Source organism: Drosophila persimilis, unplaced genomic scaffold (genome assembly GCF_003286085.1).
Source record: "Drosophila persimilis strain 14011-0111.01,24,50 unplaced genomic scaffold, DperRS2 tig00000124-arrow-pilon, whole genome shotgun sequence".
In the NCBI taxonomy this organism is placed as follows: Eukaryota; Metazoa; Arthropoda; class Insecta; order Diptera; family Drosophilidae; genus Drosophila; species Drosophila persimilis.
In genome coordinates, this window is record NW_020825294.1 from 11914114 (window position 1) to 11931057 (window position 16944).

At 43.4% G+C, this 16944-nt stretch overlaps 1 protein-coding gene across 2 annotated transcripts in view; it reads right to left on the reverse strand.

Annotated features, from left to right (window-relative positions):
• LOC6598082 (neuronal acetylcholine receptor subunit alpha-7) overlaps positions 1–16944 on the reverse strand; it is a 57001-nt gene that overhangs the window by 27949 nt on the left and 12108 nt on the right. The window contains exons 2-3 of one of the 2 annotated variants that reach the window (XM_002023218.2): positions 3350–3991; positions 2311–3290 (exon numbers count right to left, since the gene is read on the reverse strand). In XM_002023218.2, the coding sequence (XP_002023254.2) occupies positions 2311–3232 (922 nt within the window). In that variant the 5' untranslated portion in view covers positions 3233–3290; positions 3350–3991. Of the gene's footprint in view, positions 1–2310; positions 3992–16944 lie in introns of both variants that reach the window. The other variant, XM_026987755.1, reaches the window with a different exon arrangement.

Below are 16944 nucleotides of genomic sequence, written 5' to 3' on the forward strand. Positions count from 1 at the left end.
AGGGGGAGTTGACATTTGCGAAAGTTTTTCAATAATCCATGAGAATATCTCACGGAGTGGGTTCGTCGTAGGCTTTTCCTAGTCCTCGATAGAGGCACTGAGGGCCGCTGCAAACATATAAATATAAATCGCCTGAAGTGGGTGTGGACTCTTTGTCTATTTTCGTTGAGCACACAACCTGAAAATACGACTTTTTACCTTTAACGTATGAGTACGTTTGGGATTATTAATATTTTCTTTTTATAAACTGACTACTTTCGCCGACTTCATCATGCCCTTGTTCGTTATCGAAACAGAAATAAAATCAACTTAGTCATCTCCCGTTGATGGGATGGCATCGTATGGCATGGGGCCAAGGAGTGGGGCCGAAACCCTGTCAAATACGCAAAAGTCTTGAATTCTTGAAGCATGCCAAAAGCCTTTCCGTAGCAATAAATGTCATACTTACAAAACATGACCAGAGAGCAAAAAAGGGAATCAGAGAGGGAGAGAGCGGGGGAAACAAGGGAATGCAGAGGGGCACTTGGCTGGCCAACCGGGCGTATGAACGATGTCATAGGACCAAGCGCATACTCAACACACTCATGAATACAAGTACACTAAAAACCACACGGATACGGTACGGACACACAGTCACACATGCTGCTGGTGTAAGCAACGTTGACGTTGTTCAAAGTTTAAATCTGATTAGCGATGGCAGCCATGGGGGGAGAGAGGGAAAAGCAGACTGTACAATATTGCCAGGGCGGAAACGGAAGTGCTGCCATAAAATCATAAACATGCACACGCATTCGGACCGACGGCAATTGTTGTTGAAACTTCTGTTGCTTTTGCTGTTGCTGTGGCTGTGGCTGTTAGTGCTGCATGAAACATGAACTCAAAGCCAAAGCGACAGACAGCCAAAGGAGGGGGAATGAAACGACTTCGACTGTAAAGACAAAGACGTTGCCAGACCGCACACAAAGACCCCACATGCATTCAGCACAGTGGTTCAAAAAATACTTTCTGATAGAAAAACTTTGGCCGCTAAGGAGAGCAAAACGAAATGTATTTGAAAACCTAACAGAACGTCTCTCTGAATAGGGTAAATCACATGTCGCTGTCACTGGAGTCACTGTGGCCAGTATGCGTTTATGATTTCATAGCTTGGCACGCAAGCCGTGACACGCACAAGCGGCTATTTGGTGCCAGCCTTTGTGCCAAGCAGGCGCTGAAACATTGGCAACACTTTCAATCTCGTTCTCTCTCCCCCAGTCATATGGGCAGCCATTAATAACCTCAATATGTGTAAGTGGCAGTCACTCTTCTCACAACTCTCTCTAGCCTCGGCAGGTGCTGGTTTCTCTAATGGCATGGCAGACATTCGTGCCGGTAGCCAAACTTGGTCCTTGTCTTGCTTAAAGTATTGTTGCCGTGACAAAGAATTTGTAAGCTCCTGGAGCAGGGAAAAACACGAAACCATTGAAAAGATTTTCCAAGCCACACACATGCATGCACGGAGCGGTGCACTGCAGATACTTGAGATGGGAAATTTCTGGGGAGCAAATGCCTGCTGGAAGTATTTATGGCATGGCAACATTTACCCCAGCCACACATTGTGGAATATGGCTTTGCTCGGTTATCAAAAATAGTTTTGGCTTGAAAATGTAGGTCGACTAACAATAGAAATTTTATTCAATTAGCCAGGAAATGACATGGATGGCAATTTAAGGCTTTATGTTGCTAGTTTTACATTTTAAGTGGTAGGCGTTGGCGTCAATGAGAGTTTACTTTTTCATAAACCATTTATGCAAACCCATTTGCTCAACACGGTCTTTGAAGCATTTCAAATACGGACCGCCACGCGGTAACCCCGAACAAGGACTTCAAAAGTGGGGGAGACAAAAAAGCGACAACATCCTAAGGCACAGACGACGCTTCAATGCTTTCAAGTGGCATAGACTGGTCTGAGATGGCTGTTGTTGCTTCACTTGAGGCTGTCGTAAATGTCACAACTAACAAGCAACAATGGCATCAACAAGAGGAACGACAACGACAACGACAGCGACAACAGCTTCGTAGGCCCGCAAAATATCCCACATCCCACTCATGAGTGGTTTTATGTGTCAAAGTGACAATATGTTGCCGGCGTGCATTATGGGCCTGCCTCTGTTGCTCTTGCTGCCAAACAATGACGACGTTAATGACTTGTGAGGCAACTGTTGCTTGCCACTGCAGGCGGGTGAACGGGTGGGTATGTTGCTGTTGCATGCCACTCACTTAAGTGCTAGCACTTGTTGTAAATTGAATAGGTTTTTCCAGTGCACTCACCTTTAGCAGATAAATTCAAGTATATCAATAAAAATATCCATGAGTGTTTATTAAGTCCGTTAATTATTTGCGTGCTGCTGCTGTGGCTGTGGCTGCTGCTACTGCTGCTGCTGGTGCTGGTGCTTTGGTTGCTGCCCTGTCTGCCTCTTCTTCTCAACAGTGGTGCAATCCTGCTTAAGTAGGAAATGATGGCGGTGGTGCTGGTCACGATCCCTCTGAGCAGGACTTCTGCTCTCTGTTGCAGCGACATGAGCCACACTTGCAGCAGGCAGCTGAATGTTGCTGGCGAGAAGTCCTGTATTATTGATGGATTGTTGCTGCTTCGGTACTGCATATAGGTCTCTGTCGGCCATAGATTGTTGCTAATATTGATATTGCTAGATGTTTCTACTATTTCTGTTTCGAATTCCGTTGCAACTGCTGCTGCTGACGCTGCTGCTGCTGTTTCTGGTTTTCTTTTTCGTCGCCGACGCATCCTTTGTCGCTTGCGTGCGCACAGTCTTATGTTTGTCTGTTGTTGGGTTGTTGCATGATTGCCGCTAGAAACAGTTTCTTTTGTTGATGCTCCTGATGCTGCTGCCACTGCTGGCGCTGCAGCTGCTGCCTGTGGCGACAACATGTTGCTGCCTAGCGACTGTTGCTGTCCATTGTTGCTCGCGTTGCAGGCTACATTTTGCTGCTGCCGTGCTGCTGCTCGCGTCTGCTGCTCTGCAATATTGCTGTAGTGTTTTGTACTTAAGCTCCTTAGTTGCAGTTGGGAAAGTTGCTGGTTGTTCTTGCTGCTTCTGCTGATGCTGCTACTGCTACTGCTGCTGCTGGTGCTGCTGGTGCTGCTGCTGCTGCTGCTGCACTGTGCTAATCTAACTGCCAGCCACAGCTCGTCATCGTCAACGTCACTCAGCTTCAGTTGTGCATTTTTCATAGTCTCTCTCGTGTTGGTTGTTGCCAGCGGATATGTGTCTGCCTTCCACTGCCTTCTGCTAGATTGTAATAATTTAATTTTAGGATTTTTCTGCCTTATCCAGCTGCTGCAGCTTACATTTTCCCCGACTTTGTTCGCTTTGGTTGTCCTTAACACTACCTAATACTATGAGATTTTCAACGTTTCACTTTTATCAATATGGCGAGTATGCGTTTTATTGTTTGCCATCCACTGCAATTTTATTACGGCTCTCCTTTTGTTTGCTCGTTTCCTTTACAACCCTAAGAGCGTTTTCTTTGCTTTTCTTTTCTTTTGTTTGCCTATAATAAAAGTTTACACTTCAGCTTCGGTTTTCGTGCTTTTGCTTTTGCTTGTGCTTCTGCTTTTCCTTTGGCTGGAAAAGTGGTAGACAGAGAGTCTTGTTTATTATTATTTCATATCTGTTCGTGTTTTTTGTGAATTTTTCTAAAAACAAGTTCCTAATTTGTTGCTGTTTCCGTTTCTATTCTTCCAATGTTACTTTTTCCGTCTCATTTGTCTGTAGTCTCTGATTTTGTAAAATTTCCTCTCCTTTATTTGCTTCTTATTCTACAGTTGTGTATGTCCTTAGTTATAAATGACGAGCGATTCAAATGGTAGTCCTCGCCGTGCAATCACTTGCAGTTGTATTTGTATTTGTATATGGCAGTGCTTCGTAGCATTTGGTTTACTGCTTTTATTCCTCTGTTGCTCCTCTGTGCTGTGTCCCAAAATTTGTGGCTGCAACGAGCAAAAGATGAAAGGTGAAATGTTAAAACCATTGCTTCTTCAGGAAATGTTTCTATATATTCATTTATAATCAAAAGCAATTCAGCATAGGTTCTTATTATTTATTGTGTTATTTTAAATTGAACCCTGTTGATATACCCATCGATATCTTTATTATCTTTTCTTAGTGTGCCAGAAGTGATTATCTGCTACCGAAATGTCTCTTAACTCAAGTCACATCCCTAGTTATTAGTTACTCCTTCCTTTTTATACCCGATACTCAAAATGAGTATTGGGGTATATTAGATTTGTGGTAAAAGTGGATGTGTGTAACGTCCAGAAGGAATCGTTTCCGACCCTATAAAGTATATATATTCTTGATCAGCATCAATAGCCGAGTCGATTGAGCCCTGTCTGTCTGTCCGTCCATCCGTCTGTCCGTCTGTCCGTCCCCTTCAGCGCCTAATGCTCAAAGACTATAAGAGCTAGAGCAACGATGTTTTGGATCCAGACTTCTGTGATATGTCACTGCTACAAAAATATTTCAAAACTTTGCCCCGCCCACTTCCGCCCCCACAAAGGGCGAAAATCTGTGGCATCCACAATTTTAAAGATACGAGAAAACCAAAAACGCAGAATCGTAGAGAATGACCATATCCTTTAGACTGCGGAATCTGAATTGGATCGTCTCATTATTATAGCCAGCATCAAGAAAACAATTTCACTTTTTCTCGCCCTGTCTCTCTCTAACACACACGTAGCATAGGCGGCTTTGCTTAGAGTAAAACATTAGCGCCTAGATCTCAGAGACTATAAAAGCTAGTGTAACCAAATTTGGTATCCACACTCCTAATATATCGGACCGAGACGAGTTTGTTTCAAAATTTCGCCACACCCCCTTCCGCCCCCGCAAAGGATGCAAATCTGGGGATATTCACAAATCTCAGAGACTATTAAAGCTAGAGTAACCAAATTTAGTATCCGCACTCCTGTTAGATAAAACGTATATCTCAAAATTTCGCCCCACCCCCTTCCGCCCCCACAAAGGACGAAAATCTGTTGCATCCACAATATTGCAGATTTGAGAAAACTAAAAACGCAGAATCATAGATAACGACCATATCTATCAGATTGCTGAATCTGGATCAGATCAGATAATTTTTGTAGCCAAAAGGAACAAATCAATTTGCATTGGCTACGCAGCGCCCGACGTCACGCTCAGACTGATTTTCTGTCTCTCTCGCACGCACTCTTTGTCGTGTCGTTTAATATTAGACGCCGCCTGCTGGAGGAGAGCCATACTGACTTAGTATCGGGTATAACCGTAGAGTTGCGGTCTCCGAAGCAACTCACAACGTTCCCCCTCGTTAAACTTAAACGCAGACAAACAGAAACAGTTAGTAACATTAATCAAACTTTAACTACGTGTTTCATCTCTCAGTCTGACAAAATTCAATTAAATGGACCTTAAAGCATCCCACATCGTGGAAGATTCACAGATTACAGACATTCAATATGAATATTTATTGAATGTTTAATCCCAGGCCCAGCTTCATTAGCAGTTCAATCTCTATTGTCATTTTCTGCAGCTCTTTAACTTCTCTCATCGAGCATTTGCCCCCGAGCATCTGCTATCTCAATTTATCTCCATCAGATTATATCGCCATCCCACCATCACAAGGAAGGAAACCAAAGTCTGAATCAACAATTACGAAATGCAACTGCAGTAAGCCACTGAAAGTATATGGGCGAAAAGGAGGAAGATCCACAAGGCAACTGTACGAATTCAAGTTTCAATTACTCAAACTAATTAGTTTTGCTGCAACAGTAAACCCCAAACATTTTGCATGCTAATCACTCGTAGGAATTTGCCCAGCTGCCGGCACAGTGAGGAGGCTGTTGCTCCTGCCGTTGTTCCGTTCTGTTGTTCGAAGTCCTGAATGGCCGAGAGGCCTACTTAATGCCAGACACAATGCTGCAGTGATTCCACAGCCTCTCCCTCTCCACTCCGCAGCTAGTGCCCCGGCCAACGCTCTCTGGCAGCCTTAATAAGTAATGCGTATGCAAAACGATAAATACACAAGTGTATCCCTGCTTGTGGCCGAGCAGCTGCAGGACTACAGGATGCAAAATGCAAATGCCAAGAAAGACAGGGTTTGAGCCTCCACTTCTGACGTTGACGGACATGTGCGGGACATTTATGGCATGTCCTGTTAAGTTTCGGACCACAGACGAGACCTCAGACCAGACCAAAGAGGGTTATGCATATTTATGTCAAAAGTTGTTCGATTCTGGTTCTGTGCATTTTGCATTCGAAAGTTTTTGCATAAGAAAAGTGTCCCTCAGAAAAAGACAATCAATCTGGTGCCACGCAATTACTTTTGCCAAGCTCCGGGCACAAGTGGCAGAGGACCAAGTCTGAGAGCAGTCCGAATGTCAATTGGTTTTGCTGCCTTTGATATTGCAACCGTTTTTGGTAACTCTCTAAAAATACGCCTGTCTGCCTGCCTGCCTGGCCTCCTGCCTGTCCGAGAGGGAGACAATAAATGCACAGAATACGAGAATTCGAATGGAACCATTCCCATATCTGATCCCCATTCAAGCCCTGCCTCTGTGCGCTGCTTCCCTCTGGGTTTGTTTGCTTTCCTGTCAAAGTTCAGTTCTCAGCTGTCAGTGCCATTTGAAGTGAAAAAATTGAAATAGATTTTCTGCATTTTGTCCTGGCTGCTGGCAAGGGTTTGCTGTTTTGACATGTAATCGGGAAAAATGTTTTGCATTTAAAACATTGCCAACACACGAGTACGCCACATAAATTCGTTTGCTAAACAAGAAATCTTATCCCTTCGTTCCAAAAATATTTGTTGACTCTGAAAATAATTGAAATGGTAATATCAATATATGTACATGTAGCATGATATTTTTCCAGATGTAGGGATGTCCTTTCTTGTTTATTTTATCAACTCCTGCAAATGCACCATCTATTTCTCGGCAAGAAAGCAGTCGGTGAAAATAGCTCCCCATTGAAACACATCGCTGTCAAAAATGTCCGAGGGAGTGCACAAAACAGCGTTTAAGCTGCAATTGAACCAGCCCTGCCCGGAAAATGTATAGAAATGTAGAAATGGTGTGCATAAAGCGATGACGAGGGACAGATGCTGGGACTGGAGCAACAGGAAGGTTGCGCCTGTTGTCGGCGGCGCATTGGGGGGCATTTTATGAGTCACTTGCTTCAGCCACAACAACGAATCCACTCAAAAATGATGCTTGCAACATGCGAGGAGGTGCAAGGCGAGGGTCCCAAATGTACAAGTGTAGGTGAAAGTTTATTTCTTGGCTCGCTGCCTGATGGAAATATTGGGCGTACGCCACTTGGACAATGGCAACGGCAAACGAATGATTTTTATTGCAATCGCAGTAAAATATTCGACGAGTTGTGGTCCGTCTAATCATCTGAAGTGCCAGCCAGCCGCAGAATTCTCTCGCATTTTCCTTACCAATTTTGGCCGCTTCCCACTCGTTTCCCATCGCTCACCATCCGACACGCCATCCGCCAGTATTGATGTATGAAATTTTATGAAATTTATGCGATGGTCGTCGCATAAAATGAACGACCAGCGAGTTCAGACGCGGGTTCAGCGTAAATGGAGGCAAAGCGTGGCCGAATGGTGGACGGGCGAAAATGGGCAACTGTTTGCGTCGCATTGCAGATGAAACCATTTTTTCGGACTCGAGAGACTGTTCCATTCCGTTCCGGGGAGTTTTTCCGTTTGGCGCGTGAGCAAATTAATTTTCAGCGCACAGAGCAAAAAATGGTTTTTGCCTGCTAACGGGAGGGGAGGGAGGTGGAGCTAGGTTTGAGTTTGGGTTTGGGGCAAGAGCCCAGAGATGGAAATGGTGTAAATGATACCAAACGCCTGGTGTGGTGTGGTCTAGCAAGCTCCTCCCCACATCTCCCCAAATCGCCCCACAGCTGGCTCAATGAATTATGAATTCGTTTTGCGAAAAGAAGAATTTGTTTTTTTCCAGCATTGCCCGGCCTTGGCTGCCCTCTTCCTAGCCATTCCACTTGCAGTTTTTATTCTGCGGCTGGAAATAAGAATAATGTGCTAAAATGTTCCCAGCCATGTTTCGGCCAGACTTTTTCTCGGCTGCCTCTTCCTCTGCCATTGCCTCGGATGCTGTTTGGTGTTGTTTCAGAGCCAGCGACCGAGAGAGAGAGCTGGCGACAGTTTTCGCAATGCCGGAAAATTAATATTTGTACAAGTGGATTTTGAGAAACATTTTTCAGCATTCTCTTTTCTTTTCTCCCGTTCCCGGCTAACCGCTGAAAGTTGAGGACAAACTGCGAGCTCTTTCTGAGCGAACAAGGAGATGGGAGAAGGAGTTTGCAAGTGGTTTCTTTTGCATGTGACAAGAATTTAGTGCCCATTTCGCTCGGCTAAGCCAGCGACTGTGAAGTGGCCGTATTTATTTTCGATAAAGGATTCTCGGGCATGACAATGTTTTTCGCAAAGTCTTAAAACAGCTTTCACAGGCTTTCCCATGAACACAAAAGAGTATTCCAACGTTAAATGATTACAAGATTTAAAACCCTTCAATGCAGAAATAACTCACATAACCACTGACATGGCTTAAGTAACAAGCAAATTATTTGAATGTAAGCTGGGACCTAACCTTTGTTGTCCGTTTTATCAATAATATTTTAATTTGAAAATCCTTTGTTTGAGCAAGATTTATCTTCCACCACAGGAGTCAATAATTAATTGGCAAAGAAAAGGCTATGCCCAAGTTTATTTATTCTGAGCTCCATTTACGAAGTTTGGTGAATTTTCTGACCAATTTGTATTTAATTTCTTAGGAAATCACTTGTCCCTTCCAATGAATAATGGTTGAACAACGCTGAGAGCGAATAAAACTTTAAAGCCAAAAATGAAAATAATTATAAACTTACACCAGACACTTATACACATATGCATATGCATGCTCGAGTACCTATGTATAGAGAATCCCACGCATAAGAGTGCCTGTGTGCATTTATTATTTATGCGCCGGCTACGGATGATTTATGTTTGCCTGCCGACAGGCGACACATGGAAAGAGACAGAGGAGCACAGACAAAGGCACTCTGCATGTGCTTGGCAAAAGTGTTTACCAGTTTTTAATATATATGTATAAATATGCAACCAACAATGCCATATAGGGAACCATATAGGGAGAGCTGTCCAGGCGAGGGCGAGGACCAACAAGGGAGGACCAAACAACGACAGGGAACACCATCGACAACGACAACGACAACGACAACAACAAATATTCATGAGGTTGCTAGGAGATGCGAGATATGTTCATGTAAGGGCGTTCGAACATGCCGGTGCCCCACTCGTGTTGTGCCACGCCTTGGTTGGGGCATCGGCATCCCGCCCCGACTGTAACATACTTCCTTTGCCTGCCGCTCAAACAATAATTTATATGCACTTACAATGCAAACCGAAGCCAAACATGACCAGGATCGCTAGAAATGCCATACCGATCTCCATCCCCTTTACCATCGCCACATTACCATGGGCCGAAGTCAAAGTTCAATAGACTATTTCTTTTCCAAGCGGCCAGCCCTTGCAACTGCCACTGGGACTGGCAATGCAATTCATCACTTTAAAACGTTCCTCTTCGGAAAGGAAATTGAATTGGAATCGAAGCAGATGCAGAGCAAGTCCCTGGACTCCCTGAGTGTTAAAAAAGAATCAGGAATCTTTTGGGAGCAGGCATGCCAAGCGGCTATACAGAAGGATTAACTTAAAGCAAGTCGAAAAATGGTGGGGCTAAAAGATTAAAACAGGGTTAGTCCCACTTTCAAGAGACTCCAAAGTAATCGATAAAGAAATTACAGAAATTTGGCATCGCAGACGGAGCAGCTAAAATATAAGTAACGTTATTTTTGACGTCTTAATCAAGATTAACAACTCTTATAAATAGGTAAACAAAAATTGTATGTTTCTGGATATGATGCGAATATCTCTTTCATTTGTTAAAGTACCTTTAACCCTTCCACAAAAGAAGTTCCACCCAAAAGAAAGCCACACCCTAGTACATATATGCTTCCAACTCATTGAGCAAGAATTTTCAACATAACAGAATGTATATGTTGGAAAGAGGAGGAGGGGAAGGACCGAAAGGATCTGCAATCGAAACATAAACTATGCTATGCCAGCGTCTGCTTATGAGCAGAAAATATGGCCAATTTAATGGGCCATACCATACCATAGTAGTATGAACCTAGCGAACCCGACCCGAAGACAACTAACCCATTCCACAGGACACATCACTGGATGAACAGGAGCAGGAGCAACTACAGCAGAGCACAGCACCCTTTCCACGCACCAGGGCATCTCAGATGAAACTACATAAAAATCATAAAAGCCCAACTTTCCTGACCAACACGACCACGGACAGGCCAGAAAAATAGAAAAAGGCGACCGAAATATAATAAAGCAAGCGATTTTTTAACAATAAAATAAAAGAAAAGACCAACAAAAGGTTGTCTCAACATCCCTTTTGGAGCGTTCGGAAACTGCGTGAACAACAACACAGCTTGGCATTTAACATGGCCCATTCGACGAAATATAGAATGTCCAGAACCAAAAATAAATTACATGCCCATTATGGCCAGAATGGCCATTATTTGCCGTAACCGAATCCCCATAAAATATGGCTAATACAATCCTTAATACTCCATTCGATAGCCCGACAAAATCAAAAGAGGGGGTTCCCATTTCTCACCCATCACTTGGCCAGCTTTAAAAAGATAATTGTAGACCATGGATGGGTTGAGATATACATAAATGCAGATAGAACGAGGGGGATCGTTGTGAGTTACTCTGCATTTATACCCGATACGTAGTCAGTATGGCTCTCCTCCGACAGACGCCGCGAATATTAAACGACACGACAAAGAGTCTACAGAAAATCAATGTAGAGTTGCGGTCTCCGCAGCAACTCACAACGTTCCCCCTCGTTTTTTTATACCCGATACTCAAAATGAGTATTGTTTATACCCGATACTCAAATGGAGTATTGGGGTATATTAGATTTGTGGTGAAAATGGAGGTGTGTAACGTCCAGAAGGAGTCGTTTCCGACCCCATAACGTATATATATTCTTGATCAGCATCAATAGCCGAGTCGATTGAGCCCTGTCTGTCTGTCCGCAAAATCTAAACCAGATCGTATAATTATTATAGCCAGAATCAAGAAAACAATTTCATTCGTTCTCGCTCTGTCTCTCTCTAACACACAGGTTTCGTGGTCGGATTTGCCAATTGCAAAATATGAGTTCAAGGATCTCAGAACCCATAAGAACTAGAGCAACCAAATTTTTTATCCACACTCCTGTGATATCGGACCTTGACCGTTTTGTTTCAAAATTTCGCCACACCCCTTTCCGCCCCCGCAAAGGACGAAAATCTGGGGCATCCACAAATCTCAGAGACTATTAACGCTAGAGTAACCTGTTAGATCTCACTATAAAACGTATATCTCAAAAAGTAAGTTTCTAGCTATATTTTATTATTTACATGTACAATATTTATTAACAAAAAAAAAACAAAACAACAAACATAACATTTTTAGCCAAATTTAAATTTTTTTTAAAGAACAAATAAACTATTTTGTAACCGTCCATAGTGAAATATTTGATCTGATTTGATTTAATTAAATAAAAAACCAGCCTGATCAAAATTAACTCAAATTAAATAACAAATTAATTTTTCAATTGAAACAGAGATTATTTATTTAGGTAATTACATTTTGGAATTTGCCCACATTTTTTCATCGGTTCGTTTAATAAGCAAACAAATTGTAAACCGAAACTGAGCAGCAATCGCATCGGCATAAATAGAGCTATTTTATTTGTGGCTGTATGCGGATTAAAGACCGACCCACTGACCAACCGACCAACACTTATACGCACACATACTCAGACGGTCGCTTATAGAACACAGCAGCCATTAAACATTTTTAATACAATATAAATTCCAATGAGCTGCAACAATAAATAAGAATCATTTTGGGGCGATTAACTTGGGGGCCACTACAGAGCAAACAGAACAAAGGAGCTGTACGAGCATTCCATTCCAATATACGATATCCTGCCCGGAACGAGGCGATAGGATTAACCCTTAATGCGCCACAGCAATTATTGCCATTTGGACGACGCTCACGCTCACCCGGACGCTGACTGCGACGGCGACTGCATTTTTAGCACAGACGGCAACAACTTGACCCATATTTCCAATGAGCTGACACCCCGCTCAGGCCCTCCGCCTGTCCTCCCCCACCCGGGCTTGCCCACACACAATCTCAGTGGCACTTAAAGCACATCCACCTCATACCTCCCATCCGTCCTCTAACACCACCCAACCTCCCAACCTCCTCAACCCCTCAGTCACCTTATCCTAACCCACTGCACATTAACGTACTGAAAACTGAAATTTTGTCGTCGAAGCGGCAAATGAGCTGGAAGATGGGCAAGAGGCAGGGGCAGGAGCCGGAGCAATGTCGGTGAATGCGAAAAATATATATTTGTATAGGTGTAGATATAAATATATGTATATATATACATATATATATTTGGGTGTGTGTGTGTGTGTGTATTACAAATAAACGAAAAACGAAAGCAAGAGCGAAAACTGACTCACAGGCAATAGAAATCTGTAGAGAAGGGGCAAGAGCGGAAACAGCAGCAGAAGGAGCCGAAGGGGATGTGGGATGTGGGGCGGAGGGGCAGAGGGGATGAAGAGCTAGTCCTGCGACGGCGCAAAAATAAATTAAGTAAAAATTAATGTCACACCAGCAACACCAACGATAACAAGAGTATTGAGAGCATTGAGAACTCTCAACGTTTCCTTTGCCTTTTTAATGAATTTTATTAGGCAGATGTGCAGGCTGCCCTCGGCTTCTCCATTTCCTTGGGGCTCCTCGTTCACGTTCCACCCTCTCTAAGCCACCAGTCCCAAGCCACGCATAAACAAACACTTAAAGAGCGTATACAGGGTGCTTCGGTCTCAAAATCAAATTAAGTCCGGCACACACACGCACACCAGCTCACGCAGTCAAGAGAGGAGCCACACGCTTGCTCTTTCGCGCTGGCCACTCTCTTAAGCTCGTTTCTGCTGAAATGGTATCCCTGGATGCTGCTGGAAGAATGCTGTTTCCTTCTTAATGTTATCCTCGTGCCACAGTAAAAGAAATAGGCATAGCGGGACAAATGGAGAGACGGAAAGATGGAAAGACGGTGAATGCGAAGATGGGCAGAGGGGGTGGGCCAGCAGCTGGCTGGGGCTGGGCCATGCGAGGCTGAAGGCTGCACGCAATTTCATTTTGATTTTCACTGCTTGGGCAGTTGTTCTCCGGTAAAATGCATATAGATAGAATGCCTTAGATAGCTCTGCTCTCGAATGCAATACCGTCGTCTCGGAATCGGCATGGAGTGGGGAAGTAATGCAAAACCGACTTTAATTTGTGGCAACTGTAATCACGTTTTGTCGATTGTCTGCCAAAGGATTCTACCCATGTACGTGTTTGTCTCTTCAGCTCGTGGTCGGGGTGTCCAGTTCCAGGGGATCTGGAGTGAAGCAAAACTACGAGGATGACAACTTAATTTGAGGCCTTGCCAGAGGCAATTCGAGTTATTGAACCACAGCGTTGCAAATTAAATGGAATCCAGCTATGGAATTTCTATCAGTTTACGAATATCTTGAAGTGTTTGAACGCCCAAGAGTGTCAGCAATCTTAAACTATTCGGTATTCCCCACTATAATTGCGGCCAGCTGAAAGGAACAGGACACAGCATGGCCTGACATACATTCGGTTGGAAATTCACTGATTAGCTAAATTTACGCAAAATGTCTATAGGAAATAATTAAATAATACACAGAGCGATCCCCAACCTTTTTTGTAACTCTTTCTTCGTACTACCTTCCAACCTTTGTTGGTGCTTGGTGTGGTTTTTTTTGCACAACTTCATCACGATTCCTTTTAGATCTACTGGAAACTATATACCGCTGCCCCTTCCGTTTTGTAGAGCGATTTCCTCGAAATTAGTATTTGTATTTGTACTTTGATTGCATGCTTAGTTCTTTCAGTCAAATTAGTTCTAATTTATCTTGAACATTAGTCCAACAACTATGTATATTTCCTGCATGTACGCCGGCGACAATACCACTATTGCCGTTGAAATTAATTAAATGTCGATGCTATTAACATCTTTATATGGTACACAGTGAGTCATAACTAACAGCTTTGAACAACATCCCAATTAAGCTTAATTTATCAGTTCTTGTTACATCTGCATTATCTAGACAAGCCCCACCAATACTTAAAACGAAATCAATCAATTTGAGAAAAAACCTTCCCTACAGCGAGCCAAAATTATGAAAGTCATAAATCTCTGAGCCACATTCGCCCATTCGCCCATTCGCCAATTCGCCCCTCCAGCACTTGGAAGAAAACAATTAACTCTGGCTCCGAGTACTCGGAACAAAAGCAAGCACGAGTAAGTACTTAAGAAGCTCATCTTTCACAATCTGATGATGGTCGATCGCTGCGCATCTTAAATGCATTTAAGATTATTTAAGCTGTTGGACAAGCAGCCAGAAGCAAGCAGCTGCCGGCCCTGCTTAGTCCTTTGTTCGTGGCCAGACCGTTTTCCAATATCCTTCACTCAGTCTGAGGAAACGGGAACTAACCCCAAACTCCATTAAAACTAATTAATGTTGGGGCATTTAAAAATAGTTGCCATGAGGATGGGCCAGGAGCTGGAGCATGAGCAGGAGCTGCAGCGAAGTTCGCTGCACCATGGAGTAAATAATAATTACTAATGCTGGCGCAGATGATCATTGCCATCATTATCATCATCGCCATAAATTGCACAGCGGGCGGTAGTGCAGTCGCACCACAGCCAAAGCCAAAGCAGATTGCGTACAGCCGCCTCCCCCGGACTGCCGTGCCGCTGCCTACAAGGCAATTGACCAACATTTTCAATTAATTCTTGCTCCAATAATCAGGCTGCCTAACGTTACGTGGCGGCGACGACGACGACGACGACGGCGACGCTGCCACTGCCAGTTGGAGGGAGGCTTGTGTCAGTGTCGCCGTGCTCCACCCATTCTCCCCCGCGACCCCCACCTCAAACACTTTACATACCCCCTGGCTGATGTTCCGCCGGCTAAACTTCTCTTGGGCCCGGCCTTAACGCACAGTTGAGTTATTCGAAGCGCAGCTGTCGGCCAAAGGCAACCCAGCCCCCCCTGAAGTGTGGCCCTAGTGTGGCAGAGGGAGAATCGTGCCACAAAATATTGCAGTAAAAGTTTATATATGGCAACTCGTTAACCTTTTTTTTTGCCATAACCCTCCGTTCAGCTGCTACGAAATTTATCTTATAATTTTAATTGAAGGCAGCTACCCAAAGACAAAACCATGGAGTCCTAGTCCTGTGGATTTGACGACTAAAGAGATGGCATCACACATCTGGGCTCCTTTCCAGGAGCTTTATGACAGGTACATATAATCAACCCACAGCCCACTCACAATTAGCTAGATAGTTGATAATTTCAGAATTTCACTTAGCCAGAAATAAAACTCTTTCATGATAGTTTTCATTTCACTTGGGAATTCAATGATGGTAGATCTAGAAATATTCGAAATGCTTTCTCAGAGTTTCTGGAATAGTTTCTGGAATACTGGTTTTAAAAGATAGTCCTTTGCAAGTAATTGCAAAAATTTAGATTAAGCAAAGAACCTTTCTGGGAATATGCATAGCCCCAGTGAATTGGGTCAGCGATTTCTAATTTCCTTTGGCCTGTGGCAGACCTAATTATATTTTCAATGGAGCGATGTATGATGCACTGCATAAAGTTAAAGTTCTGGTTCCTATGGCAGAGCTGTCAAGCCGCATTTCAGCAGAACATACATAGGTATAGCCGTATATGTATGTACACCCGTCTGAGGTATATGTGAACAAGCGATGAATACGTACATATGTGTATGGTATACACAGGCACATCCATATCCATATGTACGAGTTTGTAAGTGATTCCATGTGCATTAACTTAAATGCTTTGCGGGCTGGGCACTTTGCTTTCTAAAAGGCAAAAATAAAATAAAGTAAAATAAAATAAAAAAATGCGAAGACCAGAAAGAAAGTGGAGGAGGAGGCGGAGGAGGTGGAGGTGGAGGAGCAGCCAGAGTGGGATGTTGAGACGGGTAAAAAACGCTTTTTCAAACATTTAACGATTTTTTAGGTCAGCCACGAGCACAAATATTTTAGCATAAAAATACGAATATACAAACAAATATTTACAGGGATGTGTGCGTGTACGTACGAGAATGCATAACTTTTTCCCTTAGCTCAACTCCATGAATGTCAGACACACACACACATAGAACACTTCAATATAGAGTGCAGTTTATGAGGATATCCTCTTGGAACTTCGCTTTTTGTAATGCGAAACTTATTAACATACTTCAGGATGTGCATTAGGAGTATGTCTCTGTGTGTTTACGTGTGTTCGTGAGCTCTCTAATTGCAGCGGCTGCACTCAGAAAAATATCCAAGAAGCAATGCATGAAAAACGTATGAATTGAAAGAAAACATTAGATTCCTGATTAGAGCTGAAATTCTGTGGGTAAATTGCATTGTTGTTTGAGAATAAGGTATAGAATTTTCGCTGAGCTACGCTTCCAGTCCTTGCCGCCATAAAGTTTTGTTTAGTGTACTGCTAGTAGGGCGTGGCCTTGCTACAGCTTGACAATAAACATGCAGCAAACATCGGCTTGCAAAATTATGAAGAAGCAAAATTGGTGCAGAATAAGGAGGAAGCAGGCGACGTTCTGTTATTATTGAAACCCATTACCCCCCGCCCTGCTCTTGCACCATGCATATGTGCCACGCACTGTGGCACCTCTCACTCTCTC